General features: G+C 42.2%; 1 protein-coding gene across 4 annotated transcripts in view; it reads right to left on the bottom strand.

The window, feature by feature from the left end:
• AKAP11 (A-kinase anchoring protein 11) overlaps positions 1 to 27,378 on the bottom strand; it is a 323,323-nt gene that overhangs the window by 176,895 nt on the left and 119,050 nt on the right. For all 4 annotated transcript variants that reach the window (XM_053707970.1, XM_053707974.1, XM_053707972.1 and 1 more), the window contains exon 4: positions 23,789 to 23,836. In XM_053707970.1, the coding sequence (XP_053563945.1) occupies positions 23,789 to 23,836 (48 nt within the window). The remainder of the gene's footprint in view (positions 1 to 23,788; positions 23,837 to 27,378) is intronic.

Below are 27,378 nucleotides of genomic sequence, written 5' to 3'. Positions count from 1 at the left end.
GTAGTCACAATCACCCAGGATGTTCTTGAGACAGACGTCCCTTGGAACAAGTGATTCGGACAAAAACACCAAGAGAGCAATTCTCTCGATCAGTTGTCCAGATAAATCTGTTGAGACAGATCAGAATGATCGCCATTCCACTGCTTCAGCATGCGCAGTGGCAACAGTCTGAGGTGAAACCTGGCAAAAGGGAATGATGTCCATGCTGGACACCATGAGACCAATCACCTCCATACACCGAGCAACAGATGGCCTTAAGGAGGTCTGGAGGGCAAGACATGTTAAAGCTAGCTTGCAACGTCTCTGGTCTGTGAGAAATATTCTCATGTCTATGAAGTCTATTCTACCCTGGTACTTGATACAAGAGAACTCTCTCTAGATTTATCCATGGGATTGAAGAAGACAGAGGAGAGATTCCGAATGGTTCAATCTTTGAAAAATTTCTTGGAGCCATAGCTAGACCAAGCGGAAGTGCAATAAACTGGAAGTGCTGTTCCAGGAACTGGAAGTGGTCCTTGAGGATTGGTACGTGAAGAGAGCATCCTTCAGATCTATTGTGGTCATGAAATGCCCTTCTCGAACGAGGGGAAGGATGGACCTTATTGTCTCCATTTTGAACAAAGGGACATATAAAAACTTGTTTAAGCACTTTAGGTCCCGAATCGGACGGAAAGTTCCCTTCTTCTTTGGGACCAAGAAAAGGTTTGAATAGTAATCCAAACCACTCACTGCGATAGGCACCGGGACAATAACTCCTAGGAGGACAGATCCTGTACGCACCCCAGAAAGGTTTCCCTCCTCCCTGGTCAGGAAGACAGGAGAGAGAGGAGGAAACTGCCCTTGGGTGGCTGAGACTAGAAACCTATCTCGTAACCCTGAGCTATGACCTCCAGGACCCATGGATCCTGTGTGTCCCTGAACCAAGCAACTGAAAAGAGCGTCAGACTGCCCCCTACACGATCCAGAGAGGACCGGGGACCACCCATTCACGCCGACTTAGACTTGGGCGCTTCTTGCTCTGCTTGGATTTATTCCAGGACTGAGCCAGCTTCCAAGAGCTCTTGTTGTGCTCTGGCTTAGCGGAGGACTGCTGACATGGGCTTTATCAGAACGAAAGGAACGAAAATTGTTCCTTAGACTAGTTCATATTCTCTTGCAGAAGGAGGGCACCCTTGTCCCCTGAGACCGTGGAAATAATTGAGTCCAGGCCTGGACCAAACAAAATCATTCCCTTAAAGGGGAGGGAAAGAAGTCTAGACTTAGAAGTCATATCCGCAGACCATGACTTCAGTCAGAGCCCGATGAGCCTGACAGAAAAGGCTGAAGCCATAGCATATATAATAATCTGCTTATTAGCATTACAGATAAAAGAATTAGCAACCCTCAAGGCCTTAATTCTCAGAAAGAACTTCATCCTCGGATAACCTTATAAGTTAAATCCAATAAATTATCTGATGTACTCTGGGAAGGAGTGCAATATGTAACCTTTGGCTTGCGCTTAGCAGGGCGAGGTAAAGCATTAAAGGCCTCAGACACAGCTGTCTGAATTGGGCAGTAACGTCTGGTGAAAAAATGCCCCCTCCCCAGATGGAGGGTCAGCAATGCTACGGGAAACTACATGTGTAGAGTGATAAGAATGTAGGGTACACACCTCACTGGACGACAACTCCTCAAAGGTGGATGGCTCAGTGGTATCAAACATGTTTGATATTCTCACATTATCAAGGCATATGGAACACAATTGAGGGAGTGAAACTAAGGCCTCCTCACAATATAAAGGAATTATTCTATAGGAATAGAGGGAGTGCCCTCTAAGTAACAGAATCCCCCATCGCTAGTGCAATAACCGGAGAACTATAGAAATAAAACATCTTATTTTATTCAAAAGAACTGCACCTTTATATCCCAATGGCTGGGGCACTCACCACCTCCCATGACCCAGACAGTACAGAGATTTATGGACTCCTCTCTTATAGACACCCAGTCAGGAAAGAATCACATGGTGCACAATGCAGGACCGTCCCTGCTATGAGAAAAAGTGTGCCAAGCTTGTAAGATGCATGGCTCTCAAAGTGAAAGTGAAACCTTTATATTCCATAACAGCCTATGAGCCCATAACATCTCACACATAAAAGCAGCATAAAATCAAATAAACATATAATAATCCCCCTCTGGAGATATTAACCCTTGATTCAATACAGATAAAAGGAGTCCCACTGTGACCCTGTCTTCTGCGTTTTCATTACATGTATAAAAAAATGAAACGATCTTACCAGAATCTATGCCGTGGAACAGCAACACGGCCCTTCAGATAGTAGCATCGCTTCTGACATGGACTTGAATGAAGAAAGCAGGCAGCGAAACTCATCAACGCTGATTGCTTATGGAGCTGTTAATATGACTCGGGATGGTTTCGCAGAAAGACTCTCCCTGCATCTCCGGACTCTAACTTTCACCAAAGCTCTCACTGAGAGGCTGACAGGACTACTTAAAACTCCAGTCCTATCTCGAAAAGTACTACCCTCCATAAGAGCCTTCTCTGCCAACCTCCTGTGACGAAAGGCAAAGAATGACTGGGGGATGAGGGAAGTGGGGGGAGGTATTTAAGCCTTTGGCTGGGGTATCTTTGCCTCATCCTGGTGGATAGGTTCTGCATTTCCTAAAAGTAATAAATGCAGCTGTGGCCACTCCCCGTTTAAGAAGAAAATTGGTGATAGAAATACATTGTAAAATGGTTTAAAATTACATGCTCTATCTGAATAATGAAATTTTGTTTTGGACTAGACTGTCCCTTTAATTAAATGCCCATGTGGAAAAATGTATGTAGGTGTGTCTACTAGTAAAGTATGGGATCGCATATTGGAAGATAAGACCAAGATCAGAACTAGAAATATATCAGCCCCAGTAGCGCACCATTTTTTGGAAGCAGGGCATAGTGTCTCACAATTACATTTTCAAATTACTGATAAAGTGGATAAATAACATATTGGATTTATACTCTAGGTGTGCTACATCCAACTGGAATGAATAGGGAGATCAATTGGTCATCGATTCTGTAAATATGGAAAATGAAAAGAAAATACAGAAAGGGAAAACATTTTTGTAACGAAGGAAAATGTATATTATTAGGAAGTGACAAATATAACATGGCAGAGAAGCCGTTTTGGCAGCTGTGAAAGTTTTTGCAAATAAAACTATTTTTTTGAAGAACTGAAGGAGTGTTGCTATGATATATTATACTAATTTGATAACAAGGTCTGAGTGCAGAGACCTACAGTATACACCCAGCTAAATAAGAGACCAGTGTTGGAGTATTTATTCGCTGGGATTCATATGGTTAAATCAGTGCAGATGATGGATTCTGATTACAATAGGCTATTTTCACACATGTAATGAGTAGTAAATGAGGCAGACTCAACAGTGAGCACTATATGGCAGCAGAACTTGCTTTAATGTTTCTAACAATAATAAACATATAGTGCTCCTGAGCTTATTGAGATATGCTCTTACGAAAAGGAGCTAAGATTCATCAAAAGGATAGAAAACAAGGACGTAAATTTAACAGAAGTAAATAAAAAAAAACATAATTTATGCTTACCTGATAAATTTATTTCTCTTGTAGTGTATCCAGTCCACGGATCATCCATTACTTGTGGGATATTCTCCTTCCCAACAGGAAGTTGGAAGAGGATCACCCACAGCAGAGCTGCTATATAGCTCCTCCCCTCACTGCCATATCCAGTCATTCGACCGAAACAAGATGAGAAAGGAGAAACCATAGGGTGCAGTGGTGACTGTAGTTTAATTAAAATTTAGACCTGCCTTAAAAGGACAGGGCGGGCCGTGGACTGGATACACTACAAGAGAAATAAATTTATCCAGTCCACGGATCATCCATTACTTGTGGGATACCAATACCAAAGCTAAAGTACACGGATGATGGGAGGGACAAGGCAGGAACTTAGAACGGAAGGGACCACTGCCTGTAAAACCTTTCTCCCAAAAACAGCCTCCGAAGAAGCAAAAGTGTCAAAATTGTAACATTTTGAAAAGGTGTGAAGCGAAGACCAAGTCGCAGCCTTGCAAATCTGTTCAACAGAGGCCTCATTTTTAAAGGCCCAGGTGGAAGCCACAGCTCTAGTAGAATGAGCTGTAATCCTTTCAGGGGGCTGCTGTCCAGCAGTCTCATAGGCTAAGCGTATTATGCTCCGAAGCCAAAAGGAGAGAGTGGTTGCCGAAGCTTTTTGACCTCTCCTCTGTCCAGAGTAAACGACAAACAGGGCAGATGTTTGACGAAAATCTTTAGTAGCATGTAAGTAAAACTTCAAGGCACGGACTACGTCCAGATTATGCAAAAGACGTTCCTTCTTTGAAGAAGGATTAGGACACAATGATGGAACAACAATCTCTTGATTGATATTCCTGTTAGAAACCACCTTAGGTAAAAACCCAGGTTTGGTACGCAGAACTACCTTGTCTGAATGAAAAATCAGATAAGGAGAATCACAATATAAGGCAGATAACTCAGAGACTCTTCGAGCCGAGGAAATAGCCATCAAAAACAGAACTTTCCAAGATAAAAGTTTAATATCAATGGAATGAAGGGGTTCAAACGGAACTCCCTGAAGAACTTCAAGAACCAAGTTTAAGCTCCACGGGGGAGCAACAGTTTTAAACACAGGCTTAATCCTAACCAAAGCCTGACAAAATGCCTGGACGTCTGGAACTTCTGCCAGACGCTTGTGCAAAAGAATAGACAGAGCAGAGATCTGTCCTTTTAAAGAACTAGCTGATAAGCCTTTGTCCAAACCCTCTTGGAGAAAGGACAATATCCCAGGAATCCTAACCTTACTCCATGAGTAACTCTTGGATTCACACCAATAAAGATATTTACGCCATATCTTATGGTAGATTTTCCTGGTGACAGGCTTCCGAGCCTGTATTAAGGTATCAATGACTGACTCTGAGAAGCCACGCCTTAATAGAATCAAGTGTTCAATCTCCATGCAGTCAGTCTCAGAGAAATTAGATTTGGATGATTGAAAGGACCTTGTATTAGAAGGTCCTGCCTCAGAGGCAGATTCCATGGTGGAAGAGATGACATGTCAACTAGGTCTGCATACCAGGTCCTGCGTGGCCACGCAGGCGCTATCAGAATCACTGATGCTCTCTCCTGTTTGATTTTGGCAATCAGTCGAGGGAGCAGAGGAAACGGTGGAAACACATAGGCCAGGTTGAAGAACCAAGGAGCTGCTAGAGCATCTATCAGCGTTGCTCCCGGGTCCCTGGACCTGTAACAAGGAAGCTTGGCGTTCTGGCGAGACGCCATGAGATCCAGTTCTGGTTTGCCCCAACGATGGACCAGTTGAGCAAACACCTCCGGATGGAGTTCCCACTTCCCCGGATGAAAAGTCTGACCACTTAGAAAATCCGCCTCCCAGTTCTCTACGCCTGGGATGTGGATCGCTGACAGGTGGCAAGAGTGAGACTCTGCCCAGCGAATTATCTTTGAGACTTCTAACATCGCTAGGGAACTCCTGGTTCCCCCTTGATGGTTGATGTAAGCCACAGTCGTGATGTTGTCCGACTGAAATCTGATGAACCTCAGTGTTGCTAACTGAGGCCAAGCTAGAAGAGCATTGAATATTGCTCTTAACTCCAGAATATTTATTGGGAGGAGTTTCTCCTCCTGAGTCCACGATCCCTGAGCCTTCAGGGAGTTCCAGACTGCGCCCCAACCTAGAAGGCTGGCATCTGTTGTTACAATCGTCCAATCTGGCCTGCGAAAGGTCATACCCTTGGACAGATGGACTTGAGAAAGCCACCAGAGAAGAGAATCTCTGGTCTCTTGATCCAGATTTAGTAGAGGGGACAAATCTGAGTAATCCCCATTCCACTGACTTAGCATGCATAATTGCAGCGGTCTGAGATGCAGGCGTGCAAATGGCACTATGTCCATTGCCGCTACCATTACGCCGATTACTTCCATGCACTGAGCCACTGACGGGCGTGGAATGGAATGAAGGACACGGCAAGCATTTAGAAGTTTTGATAACCTGGACTCCGTCAGGTAAATTTTCATCTCAACAGAATCTATAAGAGTCCCTAGGAAGGAGACTCTTGTGAGTGGTGATAGAGAACTCTTTTCCACGTTCACTTTCCACCCATGCGACCTCAGAAATGCCAGAACTATCTCTGTATGAGACTTGGCAATTTGAAAGCTTGACGCCTGTATCAGGATGTCGTCTAGATACGGAGCCACCACTATGCCTCGCGGTCTTAGAACCGCCAGAAGTGAGCCCAGAACCTTTGTAAAAATTCTCGGGGCAGTGGCCAACCCGAAGGGAAGAGCTACAAATTGGTAATGCCTGTCTAGAAAGGCAAACCTTAGGAACCGATGATGATCTTTGTGAATCGGTATGTGAAGGTAGGCATCCTTTAAGTCCACTGTGGTCATGTACTGACCCTCTTGGATCATGGGTAGGATGGTCCGAATAGTTTCCATTTTGAATGATGGAACTCTGAGGAATTTGTTTAAGATCTTTAGATCCAAGATTGGTCTGAAGGTTCCCTCTTTCTTGGGAACCACAAACAGATTTGAATAAAATCCCTGTCCTTGTTCCGTCCGCGGAACTGGATGGATCACTCCCATTACTAGGAGGTCTTACACACAGCTTAGGAATGCCTCTTTCTTTATCTGGTTTGATGATAACCTTGAAAGATGAAATCTCCCTTGTGGAGGAGAAGCTTTGAAGTCCAGAAGATATCCCTGATATATGATCTCCAACGCCCAGGGATCCTGAACATCTCTTGCCCACGCCTGGGCGAAGAGAGAAAGTCTGCCCCCCACTAGATCCGTTTCCGGATAGGGGGCCGTTCCTTCATGCTGTCTTGGGGGCAGCAGCAGGCTTCCTGGCCTGCTTGCCATTGTTCCAGGACTGGTTAGGTTTCCAGGCCTGTCTGGAATGAACAACAGTTCCCTCATGTTTTGAAGCGGAGGAAGTTGATGCTGCTCCTGCCTTGAAATTTCGAAAGGCACGAAAAACAGAATTTATGTTTACCTGATAAATTACTTTCTCCAACGGTGTGTCCGGTCCACGGCGTCATCCTTACTTGTGGGATATTCTCCTCCCCAACAGGAAATGGCAAAGAGCCCAGCAAAGCTGGTCACATGATCCCTCCTAGGCTCCGCCTACCCCAGTCATTCGACCGACGTTAAGGAGGAATATTTGCATAGGAGAAACCATATGATACCGTGGTGACTGTAGTTAAAGAAAATAAATTATCAGACCTGATTAAAAAAAAACCAGGGCGGGCCGTGGACCGGACACACCGTTGGAGAAAGTAATTTATCAGGTAAACATAAATTCTGTTTTCTCCAACATAGGTGTGTCCGGTCCACGGCGTCATCCTTACTTGTGGGAACCAATACCAAAGCTTTAGGACACGGATGAAGGGAGGGAGCAAATCAGGTCACCTAAATGGAAGGCACCACGGCTTGCAAAACCTTTCTCCCAAAAATAGCCTCAGAAGAAGCAAAAGTATCAAACTTGTAAAATTTGGTAAAAGTGTGCAGTGAAGACCAAGTCGCTGCCCTACATATCTGATCAACAGAAGCCTCGTTCTTGAAGGCCCATGTGGAAGCCACAGCCCTAGTGGAATGAGCTGAGATTCTTTCGGGAGGCTGCCGTCCGGCAGTCTCGTAAGCCAATCTGATGATGCTTTTAATCCAAAAAGAGAGAGAGGTAGAAGTTGCTTTTTGACCTCTCCTTTTACCAGAATAAACAACAAACAAGGAAGATGTTTGTCTAAAATCCTTTGTAGCATCTAAATAGAATTTTAGAGCGCGAACAACATCCAAATTGTGCAACAAACGTTCCTTCTTTGAAACTGGTTTCGGACACAGAGAAGGTACGATAATCTCCTGGTTAATGTTTTTGTTAGAAACAACTTTTGGAAGAAAACCAGGCTTAGTACGTAAAACCACCTTATCTGCATGGAACACCAGATAAGGAGGAGAACACTGCAGAGCAGATAATTCTGAAACTCTTCTAGCAGAAGAGATTGCAACTAAAAACAAAACTTTCCAAGATAATAACTTAATATCAACGGAATGTAAGGGTTCAAACGGAACCCCCTGAAGAACTGAAAGAACTAAATTGAGACTCCAAGGAGGAGTCAAAGGTTTGTAAACAGGCTTAATTCTAACCAGAGCCTGAACAAAGGCTTGAACATCTGGCACAGCTGCCAGCTTTTTGTGAAGTAACACAGACAAGGCAGAAATCTGTCCCTTCAGGGAACTTGCAGATAATCCTTTTTCCAATCCTTCTTGAAGGAAGGATAGAATCTTAGGAATCTTAACCTTGTCCCAAGGGAATCCTTTAGATTCACACCAACAGATATATTTTTTCCAAATTTTGTGGTAAATTTTTCTAGTTACAGGCTTTCTGGCCTGAACAAGAGTATCGATAACAGAATCTGAGAACCCTCGCTTCGATAAGATCAAGCGTTCAATCTCCAAGCAGTCAGCTGGAGTGAAACCAGGTTCGGATGTTCGAACGGACCCTGAACAAGAAGGTCTCGTCTCAAAGGTAGCTTCCAAGGTGGAGCCGATGACATATTCACCAGATCTGCATACCAAGTCCTGCGTGGCCACGCAGGAGCTATCAAGATCACCGACGCCCTCTCCTGATTGATCCTGGCTACCAGCCTGGGGATGAGAGGAAACGGCGGGGAACACATAAGCTAGTTTGAAGGTCCAAGGTGCTACTAGTGCATCCACTAGAGCCGCCTTGGGATCCCTGGATCTGGACCCGTAGCAAGGAACTTTGAAGTTCTGACGAGAGGCCATCAGATCCATGTCTGGAATGCCCCACAGCTGAGTGACTTGGGCAAAGATTTCCGGATGGAGTTCCCACTCCCCCGGATGCAATGTCTGACGACTCAGAAAATCCGCTTCCCAATTTTCCACTCCTGGGATGTGGATAGCGGACAGGTGGCAGGAGTGAGACTCCGCCCATAGAATGATTTTGGTCACTTCTTCCATCGCTAGAGAACTCCTTGTTCCCCCCTGATGGTTGATGTACGCAACAGTTGTCATGTTGTCTGATTGAAACCGTATGAACTTGGCCCTCGCTAGCTGAGGCCAAGCCTTGAGAGTATTGAATATCGCTCTCAGTTCCAGAATATTTATCGGTAGAAGAGATTCTTCCCGAGACCAAAGACCCTGAGCTTTCAGGGCTCCCCAGACCGCGCCCCAGCCCATCAGACTGGCGTCGGTCGTGACAATGACCCACTCTGGTCTGCGGAATGTCATCCCTTGTGACAGGTTGTCCAGGGACAGCCACCAACGGAGTGAGTCTCTGGTCCTCTGATTTACTTGTATCTTCGGAGACAAGTCTGTATAATCCCCATTCCACTGACTGAGCATGCACAGTTGTAATGGTCTTAGATGAATGCGCGCAAAAGGAACTATGTCCATTGCCGCTACCATCAACCCGATCACTTCCATGCACTGAGCTATGGAAGGAAGAGGAACGGAATGAAGTATCCGACAAGAGTCTAGAAGCTTTGTTTTTCTGGCCTCTGTCAGAAATATCCTCATTTCTAAGGAGTCTATTATTGTTCCCAAGAAGGGAACCCTTGTTGACGGAGATAGAGAACTCTTTTCCACGTTCACTTTCCATCCGTGAGATCTGAGAAAGGCCAGGACGATGTCCGTGTGAGCCTTTGCTTGAGGAAGGGACGACGCTTGAATCAGAATGTCGTCCAAGTAAGGTACTACAGCAATGCCCCTTGGTCTTAGCACAGCTAGAAGGGACCCTAGTACCTTTGTGAAAATCCTTGGAGCAGTGGCTAATCCGAAAGGAAGCGCCACGAACTGGTAATGCTTGTCCAGGAATGCGAACCTCAGGAACCGATGATGTTCCTTGTGGATAGGAATATGTAGATACGCATCCTTTAAATCCACCGTGGTCATGAATTGACCTTCCTGGATGGAAGGAAGAATAGTTCGAATGGTTTCCATCTTGAACGATGGAACCTTGAGAAACTTGTTTAAGATCTTGAGATCTAAGATTGGTCTGAACGTTCCCTCTTTTTTGGGAACTATGAACAGATTGGAGTAGAACCCCATCCCTTGTTCTCTTAATGGAACAGGATGAATCACTCCCATTTTTAACAGGTCTTCTACACAATGTAAGAATGCCTGTCTTTTTATGTGGTCTAAAGACAACTGAGACCTGTGGAACCTCCCCCTTGGGGGAAGCCCCTTGAATTCCAGAAGATAACCTTGGGAGACTATTTCTAGCGCCCAAGGATCCAGAACATCTCTTGCCCAAGCCTGAGCGAAGAGAGAGAGTCTGCCCCCCACCAGATCCGGTCCCGGATCGGGGGCCAACATTTCATGCAGTCTTGGTAGCAGTGGCAGGTTTCTTGGCCTGCTTTCCCTTGTTCCAGCCTTGCATTGGTCTCCAAGCTGGCTTGGCTTGAGAAGTATTACCCTCTTGCTTAGAGGACGTAGCACCTCGGGCTGGTCCGTTTCTACGAAAGGGACGAAAAGTAGGTTTATTTTTTGCCTTGAAAGGCCGATCCTGAGGAAGGGCGTGGCCCTTACCCCCAGTGATATCAGAGATAATCTCTTTCAAGTCAGGGCCAAACAGCGTTTTCCCCTTGAAAGGAATGTTAAGTAGCTTGTTCTTGGAAGACGCATCAGCCGACCAAGATTTCAACCAAAGCGCTCTGCGCGCCACAATAGCAAACCCAGAATTCTTAGCCGCTAACCTGGCCAATTGCAAAGTGGCGTCTAGGGTGAAAGAATTAGCCAATTTGAGAGCATTGATTCTGTCCATAATCTCCTCATAAGGAGGAGAATCACTATCGACCGCCTTTATCAGCTCATCGAACCAGAAACATGCGGCTGTAGCGACAGGGACAATGCATGCAATTGGTTGTAGAAGGTAACCCTGCTGAACAAACATCTTTTTAAGCAAACCTTCTAATTTTTTATCCATAGGATCTTTGAAAGCACAACTATCCTCTATGGGTATAGTGGTGCGTTTGTTTAAAGTGGAAACCGCCCCCTCGACCTTGGGGACTGTCTGCCATAAGTCCTTTCTAGGGTCGACCAAAGGAAACAATTTTTTAAATATGGGGGGAGGGACGAAAGGAATACCGGGCCTTTCCCATTCTTTATTAACAATGTCCGCCACCCGCTTGGGTATAGGAAAAGCTTCTGGGAGCCCCGGCACCTCTAGGAACTTGTCCATTTTACATAGTTTCTCTGGGATGACCAACTTGTCACAATCATCCAGAGTGGATAATACCTCCTTAAGCAGAATGCGGAGATGTTCCAACTTAAATTTAAATGCAATCACATCAGGTTCAGCCTGTTGAGAAATGTTCCCTGAATCAGTAATTTCTCCCTCAGACAAAACTTCCCTGGCCCCATCAGACTGGATTAGGGGCCCTTCAGAGATATTAGTATCAGCGTTGCCATGCTCTCCAGTATCTAAAACAGAGCAGCCGCGCTTACGCTGACAAGTGTTCATATGGGCTAAAATGTTTTTGACAGAATTATCCATTACAGCCGTTAATTGTTGCATAGTAAGGAGTATTGGCGCGCTAGATGTACTAGGGGCCTCCTGAGCTGGGCAAGACTCGTGTAGACGAAGGAGGGAATGATGCAGTACCATGCTTACTCCCCTCACTTGAGGAATCATCTTGGGCATCATTGTCATTATCACATAAATCACATTTATTTAAATGAATAGGAATTCTGGCTTCCCCACATTCAGAACACAGTCTATCTGGTAGTTCAGACATGTTAAACAGGCATAAACTTGATAACAAAGTACAAAAAACGTTTTAAAATAAAACCGTTACTGTCACTTTAAATTTTAAACTGAACACACTTTATTACTGCAATTGCGAAAAAACATGAAGGAATTGTGCAAAATTCACCAAATTTTCACCACAGTGTCTTAAAGCCTTAAAAGTATTGCACACCAAATTTGGAAGCTTTAACCCTTAAAATAACGGAACCGGAGCCGTTTTAAACTTTAACCCCTTTACAGTCCCTGGTATCTGCTTTGCTGAGACCCAACCAAGCCCAAAGGGGAATACGATACCAAATGACGCCTTCAGAAAGTCTTTTCTAAGTGTCAGAGCTCCTCTCACATGCGACTGCATGCCATGCTTCTCAAAAACAAGTGCGCCACACCGGCGCGAAAATGAGGCTCTGCTTATGCTTTGGGAAAGCCCCTAAGGTATAAGGTGTCTAATACAGTGCCTGCCGATATTATTATATCAAAATACCCATATAAAATGATTCCTCAAGGCTAAATATGTGTTAATATTGAATCGATTTAGCCCAAAAAAAGTCCACAGTCTTAATAAGCCCTTGTGAAGCCCTTATTTACGATCGAAATAAACATGGCTTACCGGATCCCATAGGGAAAATGACAGCTTCCAGCATTACATCGTCTTGTTAGAATGTGTCATACCTCAAGCAGCAAGAGACTGCATACTGTTCCCCCAACTGAAGTTAATTGCTCTCAACAGTCCTGTGTGGAACAGCCATGGATTTTAGTTACGGTTGCTAAAATCATTTTCCTCATACAAACAGAAATCTTCATCTCTTTTCTGTTTCTGAGTAAATAGTACATACCAGCACTATTTCAAAATAACAAACTCTTGATTGAATAATAAAAACTACAGTTAAACACTAAAAAACTCTAAGCCATCTCCGTGGAGATGTTGCCTGTACAACGGCAAAGAGAATGACTGGGGTAGGCGGAGCCTAGGAGGGATCATGTGACCAGCTTTGCTGGGCTCTTTGCCATTTCCTGTTGGGGAGGAGAATATCCCACAAGTAAGGATGACGCCGTGGACCGGACACACCTATGTTGGAGAAATTAGACTGTTTGGCCTTTGATTTGGCCCTGTTCTGAGGAAGGGTATGACCCTTGCCTCCAGTAATGTCAGCAATAATTTCCTTCAAGCCAGGCCCGAATAAGGTCTGCCCCTTGAAAGGAATGTTGAGTAATTTAGACTTTGAAGTCACGTCAGCTGACCAGGATTTAAGCCATAGCGCCCTACGCGCCTGGATGGCGAATCCAGAATTCTTAGCCGTTAGTTTAGTCAAATGAACAATGGCATCAGAAACAAATGAGTTAGCTAGCTTAAGCGTTCTAAGCTTGTCAATAATTTCATTCAATGGAGCTGTCTGGATGGCCTCTTCCAGGGCTTCAAACCAGAATGCCGCCGCAGCAGTGACAGGCGCAATGCATGCAAGGGGCTGTAAAATAAAACCTTGTTGAATAAACATTTTCTTAAGGTAACCCTCCAATTTTTTATCCATTGGATCTGAAAAGGCACAACTGTCCTAAACATGGATAGTGGTACGCTTTGCTAAAGTAGAAACTGCTCCCTCCACCTTAGGGACCGTCTGCCATAAGTCCCATGTAGTGGCATCTATTGGAAACATTTTTCTAAATATAGGAGGTGGGGAAAAGGGCACACCGGGTCTATCCCACTCCTTGCTAATAATTTCTGTAAGCCTTTTAGGTATAGGAAAAACTTCAGTACACACCGGCACCGCATAGTATCTATCCAGCCTACACAATTTCTCTGGAATTGCAACTGTGTTACAGTCATTCAGAGCATCTAATACCTCCCCAAGCAATACACGGAGGTTCTCAAGCTTAAATTTAAAATTAGAAATCTCTGAATCAGGTTTCTCCGAGTCAGAGATGTCACCCACAGACTGAAGCTCTCCGTCCTCATGTTCTGCATACTGTGACGCAGTATCAGACATGGCTCTAACAGCATTTGCACGCTCTGTATCTCTCCTAACCCAAGAGCTATCGCGCTTGCCTCTTAATTCAGGCAATCTAGATAATAACTCTGACAGGGTATTATTCATGATTGCAGCCATGTCCTGCAAGGTAATCGCTATGGGCGTCCCTGATGTAATTGGCGCCATATTAGCGTGCGTCCCCTGAACGGGAGGCGAAGGGTCTGACACGTGGTTAGAGTTAGTCGGCATAACTTCCCCCTCGACAGAACCCTCTGGTGATAATTATTTTATAGATAAAGACTGATCTTTACTGTTTAAGGGGAAATCAATACATTTAGTACACATTCTCCTATGGGGCTCCACCATGGCTTTCAAACATAATGAACAAGTAGGTTCCTCTGTGTCAGACATGTTTAAACAGACTAGCAATGAGACTAGCAAGCTTGGAAAACACTTTAAAACAAGTTTACAAGCAATATAAAAAAACGTTACTGCGCCTTTAAGAAACACAAATTTTCCCAAATTTTGAAATAACAGTGAAAAAATGCAGTTACACTAACAAAATTTTTTACAGTGTATGTAATAAGTTAGCAGAGCATTGCACCCACTTGCAAATGGATGATTAACACCTTAATACCAAAAACAGAATAACAAATGACAAAAACGTTTTTTAAACAGTCACAACAACTGCCACAGCTCTACTGTGGCTTTTTACCTCCCACAATACGACTTTTGAAGCCTTTTGAGCCCTTCAGAGAAGTCCTGGATCATGCAGGAAGAAGCTGGATGTCTGTGTCTAATTTTTGCTGTGCAAAAAAATGCCAAAATAGGCCCCTCCCACTCATATTACAACAGTGGGAAGCCTCAGGGAACTGTTTCTAGGCAAAATTCAAGCCAGCCATGTGGAAAAAACTAGGCCCCAATAAGTTTTATCACCAAACATATGTAAAAAAAACGATTAAACATGCCAGCAAACGTTTTAAAATACACTTTTATAAGAGTATGTATCTCTATTAATAAGCCTGATACCAGTCGCTATTACTGCATTTAAGGCTTTACTTACATTACTTCGGTATCAGCAGCATTTTCTAGCAAATTCCATCCCTAGAAAAATATTTTAACTGCACATACCTTATTGCAGGATAATCTGCACGCTATTCCCCCTCTGAACTTACCTCACTCCTCAGAATATGTGAGAACAGCAAAGGATTTTAGTTACTTCTGCTAAGATCATAGAAAACGCAGGCAGATTCTTCTTCTAAATACTGCCTGAGATAAACAGTACACTCCGGTACCATTTAAAAATAACAAACTTTTGATTGAAGAAATAAACTAAGTATAAAACACCACAGTCCTCTTACGACCTCCATCTTAGTTGAGAGTTGCAAGAGAATGACTGGATATAACAGTGAGGGGAGGAGCTATATAGCAGCTCTGCTGTGGGTGATCCTCTTGCAACTTCCTGTTGGGAAGGAGAATATCCCACAAGTAATGGATGATCCGTGGACTGGATACACTTAACAAGAGAAAAATTATTTTAAATTGTATTTGAATCACGAGAGTTTAGATTTGACTTCCATGTACCTTTAAATTAAATGTTAAATTTCAAAAATGTAATAATGTCACTATCAAAGGTTGGAATAAATGGCAAGACATGTAACATTTGTTCTATCATTCACATGTCAAAAAAAATCAACCTTCACTTATCACTAGTAACAGTTGGTCTGCTGTGTTACTGATGCAGCCAGGACCAGTGCTTGTTTCCTTAATTCACTCCCCATTTTTGTTCCTCTATGCTATTCCATTTCACCTGAGTCACACTATGTGGTGATGAGAACAGGAGCAGCAGTTAAGTAAAGATTGCTGTGGACACCTGACCTGAATTCTGACATTTTGACATGTAGTTTAATAAAGGGGTTTCTGTGGATATACTTTGCATTTGAGGCCTTGATTAGCTTTGCATAATTTCTCTAAATGAATATAGTATTTATTGACCAATAAATCAGAAGCTTTAACTTAGTTGAACCATTACCTTGTTTTATATTAAATGGCAGATTATTTCAGGATTTTTGCAGGCATGAGTGTACATAATATTATGGCACAGGCTTACGTAAATGCAGCCAGTCAAAAATGGCACACAGTACATACAGGGCTCAATTGATTGATTGTCTGATTCAGTCTCTGATTTGTAGCATGAGTTTTTTTGTTTTTGTTGTTTGTTTTTTTTATTGTTTTTTTAAATAGGTGAAGGTGTAAGTGTAGGAGTAAAAATGTATACAGAGAGAGAAGCGCTCTACCAGGAAGGAACAGCAGCTCATCAGCTAGTTCTATGGCGATTTAACATCCAGTAGCAGCCTCTTTTAGACCAGTGTGCTTTTCACAGAGGGAGACTTTCCTGAAGTATATCAGTCTGATCCCGCCAAGCTAAGCAGGGCTGGCCAAGAAATTGTGCTGCCTGGGTCTGAGAATGCAATGATGCCCCCCACCCCCAGTAGTAATATTACTGATTACTATATTAACCTACTAGCCTGGCTGCTAACCATACTAAACCTGCCTACCTGCATGCAACCAATGCTTATGCACAATTGGGCAATAAGTTGGAAGGAAGTTAGGAAAGAGATGCACTTGTCCGACCTTGAATGTCACCCCTGACCAGTTTTGTATATTTGTGCGTGAAGAGTTTATGCTGCTGGGAGCCTGTGAATTTTCCCACAGAGACACAGGACTGGTCTGGATCTGACAGTGACTGACTCAGTCACTAAAGTGCTGCCCCTTGTCAAGTGCTGCCTGGGTCCATTGGACCCACTTGGTCCCTTTATTGAGCCAGCCCTGAAGCTAAGCTTAAGAGTAAACACTGGTAGCAAGCAAATGTTAAGCAAATACAAAAAAACATAATTTATGTAAGAAATTACCTGATAAATTCATTTCTTTCATATTGGCAAGAGTCCATGAGCTAGTGACGTATGGGATATACAATCCTACCAGGAGGGGCAAAGTTTCCCAAACCTCAAAATGCCACAATTCAGTTTAACGAATAGCCAAGTAGTGGGGTGATAAAGAAAGGAGTAAAAAGCATCAACAAAGAAATTTGGAATAATTGTGCTTTATACAAAAAAATCATAACCACCATAAAAAGGGTGGGCCTCATGGACTCTTGCCAATATGAAAGAAATGAATTTATCAGGTAAGTTCTTACATAAATTATGTTTTCTTTCATATAATTGGCAAGAGTCCATGAGCTAGTGACGTATGGGATATCAAATACCCAAGATGTGGAACTCCACGCAAGAGTCACTAGAGAGGGAGGGATACAAATAAACAACAGCCAAATGCTGAAAAAATAATCCACAACCCAAAATATAAGTTATTCTCATGAAGAAAAGAAAACCTTAAAACATCAGCAGAAGAATCAGACTGAAACAGCTGCCTGAAGAACTTTTCTACCAAAAACTGCTTCAGAAGAAGCAAATACATCAAAACGGTAGAATTTAGTAAATGTATGCAAAGAGGACCAAGTCGCTGCTTTGCAAATCTGATCAACTGAAGCTTCATTCTTAAAAGTCCACAAAGTGGAGACTGATCTAGTAGAATGAGCTGTAATTCTCTGAGGCAGGGCTTGACCCGACTCCAAAGAAGCTTGAAGAATCAAAAGCTTTAACCAAGAGGCCAAGGAAATAGCAGAGGCTTTCTGACCTTTCCTAGGACCAGAAAATATAACAAATAGACGAAGTCTTTCTGAAATCTTTAGTAGCTACAACATAATATTTCAAAGCTCTTACCACATCCAAAGAATGAAAGGATTAGGACACAAAAAAGGAACAACAATTTCTCTACTAATGTTGTTAGAATTCACAATTCTAATGTTGTTAGAATTCAAATAAAGTCCGCAAAATCGCCTTATCCTGATGAAAAATCAGAAAAGGAGATTTACAAGAAAGAGCAGATAGCTCAGACACTCTTCTAGCAGAAGAGATGGCCAAAAGGAACAATACTTTCCAAGAAAGTAGTTTAATGTCCAAAGAATGCATAGGCTCAAACGGAGGAGCCTGTAACGCCTTCAAAACCAAATTAAGACTCCAAGGAGGAGAAATTTATTTATTGACAGGCTTAATACGAACTAAAGCCCGTACAAAACAGTGAATATCAGGAAGTTTAGCAATCTTTCTGTGAACTAAAACTGAAAGAGCAGAAATTTGTCCCTTCAAGGAACTTGCAGACAAACCCCTATCCAAACCATCCTGGAAAAAATGTAAAATTCTAGGAATTCTAAAAGAATGCCAAGAGAATTTATGAGAAGAACACCATGAAATATAAATCTTCCATACTCTATAATAAATCTTCCTAGAGACAGATTTACGAGCTTGTAACATAGTATTAATTACTGAGTCAGAAAAACCTCTATGACTTAATACTAAGCGTTCAATTTCCATACCTTCAAATTTAATGATTTGAGATCCTGATGGAAAAACGGACCTTGAGACAGTAGGTCCAGCCTTAAAGGGCCACTGTAAGTAAATATTTTCTATGCATGTTACTAACTACCCCAAATACACTTTTTATCAATAGCATATCTCTACAGTATATCAGAAATCTTGTCTGCAAATTTAATTGTTTTCCAAACCCACTCCGTGGGTATCCTTTGCTCTGTACCAATCCGTTTACAATACCTAGGTTTCAAAATGGTGCTTTAACCACAAAGTTATTGGTTTAAGTATTTTGAACATGCAGTGCTGAAAATAGTGGGCAGGATAACGTGACATCATCGGCGAATAAAAGATATAACTTTTAGAACGTTATGAAACTTCGTTTTGGAGAAAATATAGGTCAGTAGGTTTTAATTAATGTTTATTAACTTTAATATGTTAGTTGTTTAGCTTAAAAATTATAACAGAAAGTAATCCTTTAACGGAAGTGGCTAAGGTTGGCAACTGGACATCCGAACAAGATCCGTATACCAAAACCTGTGGGGCCATGCTGGAGCCACCAGCAACACAAACAATTGTTCCATGATGATCTTGGAGATCACTCTCGGAAGAAGAACTAGAAGCGGGAAGATATAAGCAGGTTGATAACACCAAGGAAGTGTCAACGCCTCCACTGCTTCCGCCTGAGAATCCCAGGACCTGGACACGTTTCTGGGAAGTTTCTTGTTTAGATGAGAGGCCATCAGATCTATTTCTGGAAGATATAAGCAGGTTGATAACACCAAGGAAGTGTCAACGCCTCCACTGCTTCCGCCTGAGAATCCCAGGACCTGGACACGTTTCTGGGAAGTTTCTTGTTTAGATGAGAGGCCATCAGATCTATTTCTGGAAGATATAAGCAGGTTGATAACACCAAGGAAGTGTCAACGCCTCCACTGCTTCCGCCTGAGAATCCCAGGACCTGGACACGTTTCTGGGAAGTTTCTTGTTTAGATGAGAGGCCATCAGATCTATTTCTGGAAGATATAAGCAGGTTGATAACACCAAGGAAGTGTCAACGCCTCCACTGCTTCCGCCTGAGAATCCCAGGACCTGGACAGGTATCTGGGAAGTTTCTTGTTTAGATGAGAGGCCATCAGATCTATTTCTGGAAGACCCTAACATCTGAACAATCTGAGAAAACACATCTGGATGGAGAGACCACTCCCCTGGATGTAAAGTCTGACGGCTGAGATAATCCGCCTCCCAATTGTCTACACCTGGGATATGAACCGCAGAAATTAGACAAGAGCTGGATTCCGCCCAAACAAGTATCCGAGATACTTCTTTCATAGCTAGGGGACTGTAAGTCCCACCCTGATGATTGACATATGCCACCGTTGTGATATTGTCTGTCTGAAAACAAATGAACGGTTCTCTCTTCAACAGAGGCCAAAACTGAAGAGCTCTGAGAATTGCACGGAGTTCTAAAATATTGATTGGTAATCTCGCCTCTTGACATTTCCAAACTCCTTGTGCTGTCAGAGATCCCCAGACAGCTCCCCAACCTGAAAGACTCGCATCTATTGTGATCACAGTCCAGGTTGGCCAAACAAAAGAGGCCCCTTGAACTAAACGCTGGTGATTTAACCACCACGTCAGAGAGTGTAGAATTTTGGAATTTAAGGATATTAATAGTGATATCTTTGTATAATCCCGGCACCATTGATTCAGCATGCAAAGCTGGAGAGGTCTCATGTGAAAACGAGCAAAAGGAATCACGTCCGATGCTGCAGTCATGAGGCCTAAAACTTCCATGCACATAGCCACTGAAGGGAATGACTGAGACTGAAGGCGCCAACATGCTGCAACCAAATTCTTGTCTGTTAGAGACAGAGTCATGGACACTGAATCTATCTGGAAACCTAAAAAGGTGACTCTTGTATGAGGAATCAAAAAACGTTTTGCTAAAATGATCCTCCAACCATGTTTTTGAAAAAACAATACAAGTTGATTCGTGTGAGATTCTGCAGAACGTAAAGACTGAGCTAGTACCAGGATATCGTCAAAATAAGGAAACACTGCAATACCCTGTTCTCTGATTACAGAGAGTAGGGCACCCAGAACCTTTGAAAAGATTATTGGAGCTGTTGCTAGGCCAAATGGAAGAGAAACAAATTGGTAATGCTTGTCTAGAAGAGATAATCTCAGGAACTGAGAATGTTTTGGATGAATCGGAATATGAAGGTAAGCATCCTGCAAGTCTATTGTAGACATATAATGTCCTTGCTGAACAAAAACAATGTAACATGAAACACAGCACCCACTGCACAGCACGGAACAGGCTTACCAAACCCAGCATCAATATGAAAAAGCAGAAATGTTCCAGCTGGTGCAAAAACCTTTTATTGTGCAATCTGGGATACAAACAAAGCAAAGCGACGTTTCAGGCCCACACTCGGCCCTTTCTCAAGCTTGAAAGTTGGTACTCTTACATAACGATTCAAAATTTTCAGATCCAGAACTGGTCTGAACGAATTTTCTTTCTTTGGGACAATGAATAGATTTGAATAAAACCCCAGGCCTTGTTCCTGAAAAGGAACCGGCATGATTACCCCTGAAACCTCCAGATCTGGAACACACTTCAGGAAAGCCTGAGCTTTTACTGGATTTACTGGGATACGCGAGAGAAAAAATCTCCTCACAGGAGGTCTTACTCTGAATCCAATTCGGTACCCCTGAGAGACAATACTCAGAATCCATTGATTTTGGACAGAATTTATCCAAACATCCTTGAAAAACCTTAATCTGCCCCCTTCCAGCTGAGCTGGAATGATGGCCGCACTTTCATGCGGATTTAGGGGCAGACTTTTGTTTCTTAAAAGGCTTGGATTTATTCCAATTTGAGGAAGGCTTCCAATTGGAAACAGATTCCTTGGGGGAAGGATAAGGTTTTTGATCCTTATTTTGACGAAAGGAACGAAAACGATTAGAAGCCTTAGATTTACCCTTAGGTTTTTTATCCTGAGGCAAAAAAACTCCTTTCCCCCCAGTAAAAGTTGAAATAATAGAATCCAACTGAGAACCAAATAAATGATTACCTTGGAAAGAAAGATAGCAATCTAGACTTAGATGTCATATAAGCATTCCAAGATTTAAGCCACAAGGCTCTTCGAGCTAAAATAGCTAAAGACATGGATCTAACATCAATTTTGATAATATCAAAAATGGCATCACAAATAAAATGATTAGCATGTTGCAGTAAGCGAACAATGCTAGATATGTCAGAATCCAATTCTTGTTGCGCTAAATTCTCCAACCAAAAAGTTGAAGCAGCTGCAACATCAGCCAAAGTAATTGCAGGCCTAAGAAGATGACCTGAATATAAATAGGCTTTCCTTAGATAAGATTCAATCTTCCTATCTAAAGGATCTTTAAAGGAAGTACTATCTTCCATAGAAATAATGGTTAGTTTAGCAAAAGTAGAAATAGCCCCATCAACTTTGGGGATCTTTACCCAAAACTCTATTGCAATTGCTGGTAAAGGATACAATTTTTTAAACCTTGCAGAAGGATTAAAAGTAGTACCTGGCTTATTCCATTCCTTAGAAATCATGTCAGAAATAGAATCAGGAATAGGAAAAACCTCTGGAGTAACCACAGTAGGTTTAAAAACAGCACTTAAACGTTTACTGGTTTTAATATCAAGAGGACTAGCTTCCTCAATATCCAAAGTAATTAACATTTCTTTTAACAAAGAACGCATATACTCTATTTTAAATAAATAAGTAGATTTGTCAGTGTCAATGTCTGAGGAAGGATCTTCTGAATCAGATAGATCCTCATCAGAGGTGGATAATTAATTATGCTGTCGGTCATTTGAAATTTCAACAATTTTATCAGAAGTTTTAAAAGACCTCTTACGCTTATTAGAAGGTGGAAATGCAGACAAAGCCTTCTGAATAGAATCAGTAACAAATTCTTTAAAATTCATAGGTATATCATGTACATTAGAAATTGAGGGAACTGCAACCGGCAATGTATTATTACAGATGGAAACTCTATCTGCATGTAAAAGTTTATCATGACAACTATTACAAATTACATTTGGAGATATAATCTCCACAATTTTACAACAAATGCACTTAGCTTTGGTAGAACCGATGTCAGGCAGCAAAGTTCCAGCAGATACTTCTGAGGCAGGATCAGATTGAGACATCTTGCAAAATGTAAAAGAAAAAACAACATATAAAGCAAAATTATCAATTTCCTTATATAACAGTTTCAGGAATGAAAAAAAAGCAAATAGCATAGCCCTCTGACATAGCAAAAGGCGAGAGGCAAAAGCAATGGGGCAATAAATGAAAAAAATTGGGCGCCAAGTATGACGCACAACGTAACTGAAAAAAAATTTGGTGCCAACTATGTCCGGAAATGACACACTCGAGTCACTAGCGACGCAACCCTGTGTGAACCCCTGCGTCAAGTATGATGCCGGAAATGACAAACTTGTGTCAACGGACGTGCTCTTCGCGCCAAAAAACAATTTGCATCAAGAATGACGCAATAAACTGTAGCATTAAGCGCACCCACGAGCCTAAGACAGCCCGCAATTTCAACAAGTAGTCAAATGAAAAAAAGACTAAACCCCAGGTAAGAAAAATATTTCTCAATATTAACTTTCCCAAATATGAAACTCACAATCTGCAAAAGGAAATACATGAACCTGACTCATGGCAAATATAAGTACAATACATATATTTAGAACTTTATATAAATGCATAAAGTTCCAAACCATAGCTGAGGTGTCTTAAGAAATAAAAACATACTTACCCAAAGACACCCATCCACATATAGCAGATAGCCAAGCCAGTACTGAAACAGTTATCGGTAGAGGTAATGGTATATGAGAGTATATCGTCTATCTGAAAAGGGAGGTATGAGATGAATCTCTACGACCGATAACAGAGAACCCATGAAAAAGACCCCCGTTAGGAAAATCATTGCATTCAATAGGTGATACTCTCTACGTCCCTCTGACATTCGCTGTACTCAGAGGAATCGGGCTTCAAAATGCTGAGAAGCGCATGTCAACGTAGAAATCTTAGCACAAACTTACTTCACCACCTCCATAGGAGGCAAAGTTTGTAAAACTGAATTGTGGGTGTGGTGAGGGGTGTATTGATAGGCATTTTGAGATTTGGGAAACTTTGCCCTTCCTGGTAGGATTGTATATCTCATACGTCACTAGCTCATGGACTCTTGCCAATTACATGAAAGAAAACATAACATAAGAAGGGTTTATATCATACCACAAACAGTTTACTTTCCTCAAAGCTTCCATACTAAGGTGATGACGTTTTTTTTGTCTTTGCACATCTATCTTATCATTTATTTCAACAGCTTTTAATTGATGACCTTCTAGAAAATAAATTACTTAAAGTATATTCTGGGCAAGTTTGGAAAATTCATCTGCACAGTATAATTATTATTTCTTTTTCTGCTTGCAAAACCTCTCATAGAACAACAAACATTAACAAATATAAGCGCAGATTAATAGGGATACAGTTGATAAAATATATTCTACCTGAACATGTGCAGCTCCAGATTCCTCAGAGAGGCCAAGAAACATAATCTGTAAAACAATCAATGTAGTTTAGGACACAGGTGACATAATGTCTGAAAAAGAAAAAGCCTATGTTAATGATAATTCTATTTCAGAATGCTTTAGTTTCACTTATTTAACTTTGTGTAACATAAGCACCAAGTAAATATTTGCAGACATGACTGATGCACAGATCATCTTACCAAAATATAAGATATAATTGACACTATCACTAAAAACAAACAAGACTTTATAATGTTTATAAAGAACATTAATACTGTTTCAGTAAATATTTTTTATAAGCCCAATAATTCTTCAGATGGCTGTGTGATGCTTTATGTGGGTGCTTGTTACAGCATGTCATTTTTGGGGTAGGGGGATTAATGTATGTTAGCTAACAACACCATAACATGGCACAGCTCAACAAATACTAAAGTTCTAGGCAGCCGCGAAAATAGTACCTGGTGTCCACTTAATAGTTTTGCTATTGTCAGTAGAGAGTGTATGGCTTGCAAAGGATTCCAACTATACTAACTGCAATGGACAGAGGGCTCCCTTTGAAAAAGCCAATGCAAAATGTATATGGGAAAACTGGGACTGTTACCCAGATCATGTCACTCCATTTAGTAATAGAATGAGTAATTCATTTTTTAAAATTGCAAGTGTTTTATTTCTATGCACAACTAAAATATGATTTCTTTCCAATGGCACGGAGAGTCCACAAGTCCAATCAATTACTGTTGGGAATTCAGCTCCTGGCCACCAGGAGGAGGCAAAGACATCCCAGCAAAGCTTCAAGTATCCTCCCCCTTCCCATAATCCCCAAGTCATTCTTTGCCTTGTACATCAAGGAGGATGTGCGAAGATGGTGCTCTGAAGAAAATATTGAATAAGTCCTTTAATGGGTAGTTTCCCTTCAAGACAGGACTGGGGCAATGTGGTGTCCATATCATTCTCTTGAGTAAGAGTATTGGTAGCTGTTAGCTGCTGGAGGTCGTGGGGTAGTCCCTATTAACCCTCCAGCAAATCTATGCTAACCCCCAACCGGCAACCAGGGTTACATTTACTCTGCTTTCCTTTCATCTCAGGTCCCTGCCAGAAGTCGTATGAAGCTGACATACCTGAAAGTGACCAGGTTAGTCCTGCCATATATTTGAGTGGGGGTAAGGTTTTATTTTTTTGGACAGATGCCTTAAATTCTTTGTCCCTGACCGTGGCTTTCTCAGTGGCGCAATTCCACGCACTTTGTAGCCGCCATTAAAATCAAACTTTTTTTTTTTTGAGTATGCAGGACGGAATCAGCTTTGCACTTTCACACAATATGTGGGGTGAAGTTCATAGTTTATCATACCATTCTCTATAGGAGGCCAGTAGGCTAACAAGGGTATGTTTTTCTTGTTCCTGTACTTTACGAATTCCTTGTGTCAAAAGTAATTAGGTCCCGGGTGGCACTTTCTGTGAGTAGAAAGAGCCTTTTGGTTACTGTTAATGCAGTTATTACATGCTGGTATTTCCTTACTAAGGGGAAAGCAGAGCAGCACTCCTGTTAGGTATGGGACAAGATCACTAAGCGGTGGTCTTTTACTTTATGCTATCGCTAGTCAGTGTTTTGTTAAAATTCTACCCTAACTTGCTTAATCCATAGAGCAGATGCCTTTATTAGTTATGGATATATGGGTAGTGCCCTGAACTTGGGTCAATGGTGGAGCCGGAATTTTCCCACCTCAGAATCGTATGTCTGCTCTCTTAGTGACGGTTGCCATGTTTTTATGTGGCGATTCCTTCCTCTGCACCTCGTGTGTTGGCGAGCTGGAGGTAATTGACAAGGAAATACATGCGTGGCGTGTGCGGTTATCCGTCCCTGCTGAGCAGTTAGGAGGAAGTGTTTTCCTGCTGCGCTGACAGTCTACAACTTGTGGATATACAATAAGAGCCGGTTGTGTTTTATGCCTACACTGTCTATCTGTTTTCCATTTTAGCCTATAGTTCAGTGTTCACTGCTTTAATTATGGGGCTGATTTATGTTCTATATTTGTGAAAGAAATGTAGCTAATTCCTTTCATCAGATTTTCTGGGATTCTATGATCTTTGGTGCCATCTTGTGGCAGTTCTGTGTAATTATCCCTTATTTTATACTGCATCAGTTTCTGAAGATTTAAAGGGACATGAAACCCAAAACATTGCTTTCATGATTCAGATAGAGAATACAATTTTAAACAACTTTCTAATTTACTTCTATTATCTAATCTGTTTTATTCTCTTGGTATCATTTGTTGAAGGAGCAGCAATGCACTACTGGTTTCTAACGGAACACATGGGTGAGCCAATGACAATCAGTTTATACAGTGGGGCAAAAAAGTATTTAGTCAGCCACCAATTGTGCAAGTTCTCCCACTTAAGAAGATGAGAGAGGCCTGTAATTTTCATCATAGGTATACCTCTACTATGAGAGACAAAATGTGGAAACAAATCCAGACAATCACATTGTCTGATTTGGAAAGAATTTATTTGCAAATTATGGTGGAAAATAAGTATTTGGTCACCTACAAACAAGCAAGATTTCTGGCTCTCACAGACCTGTATCTTCTTCTTTAACCCCTTAATGAAAACTGACGTACCAGGTACGTCATGCATTAACAAGCAGTTAATGACAATAGACGTACCTGGTATGTCAGTTGTCTAACAGAGTGCTGGAAGCGATTGCGATCGCTTCCAGCAGCTCTGAGGGTATTGCAGTGATGCCTCGATATGGATGCATCCTGCAATACCCCTTTACAAGCCTCCGATGCAGAGAGAGACAATCTGTGGCCCTCTCTGCACCGGAGCATCGTTGGTGGGTGGGAGCAAAACAGGGAGGCGGGTGGGCGGCCTGCAATGGGCCCGTGATCATGTGGAGGGGGGCAGGATTGGAGGCGGGAGTACCCGGGGGCGCACACGTGCACGGGGGTGGCGGGCAGACGCGTGCATGGGGCAGGAGCAGTTGGGAACCGCTACCCTACAGAAAAGTAAAATAATACATTGGGAGAAAAGGGGGGGGGGTGGAATTTTATTTATAAAGTAATCAAAGGGTTCTGGGAGGGGGGTGGGGGGGTAGCTACACTACAGAAAGTAGCTTAAAATTAAAGAATCTTTTTTTTTTTTACTTAACTGGGTACTGGCAGACAGCTGCCAGTACCCAAGATGGCGCCCATTAGGCTAGAGGGGGAGGGTTAGATAACTGTTTGATGGGGGATCCATGATATTGGGGGCTAAGGGGGGATTCTACATAGCAGCATATGTAAATATGCTATTAAAAAAAATATATATATACCTTTTATATTAGTACTGGCAGACTTTCTGCCAGTACTTAAGATGGCGGGAACAATTGTGGGGTGGGGGAGGGAAGAGGGCTGTTTGGGAGGGATCAGGGGGTCTGATGTTTCAGGTGGGAGGCTGATGTCTACACTAAAGCTAAAATTAACCCTGCAAACTCCCTACAAGCTACCTAATTAACCCCTTCACTGCTAGCCATAATACACGTGTGATGCACAGCGGCATTTAGCGGCCTTCTAATTATCAAAAGCAACACCAAA

The sequence above is a fragment of the Bombina bombina genome, chromosome 3 (assembly GCF_027579735.1).
Source record: "Bombina bombina isolate aBomBom1 chromosome 3, aBomBom1.pri, whole genome shotgun sequence".
Classification (NCBI taxonomy): domain Eukaryota; kingdom Metazoa; phylum Chordata; class Amphibia; order Anura; family Bombinatoridae; genus Bombina; species Bombina bombina.
The sequence above is the reverse complement of the archived record's forward strand: the minus strand, read 5'-3'. Positions and strand labels throughout refer to the sequence as shown.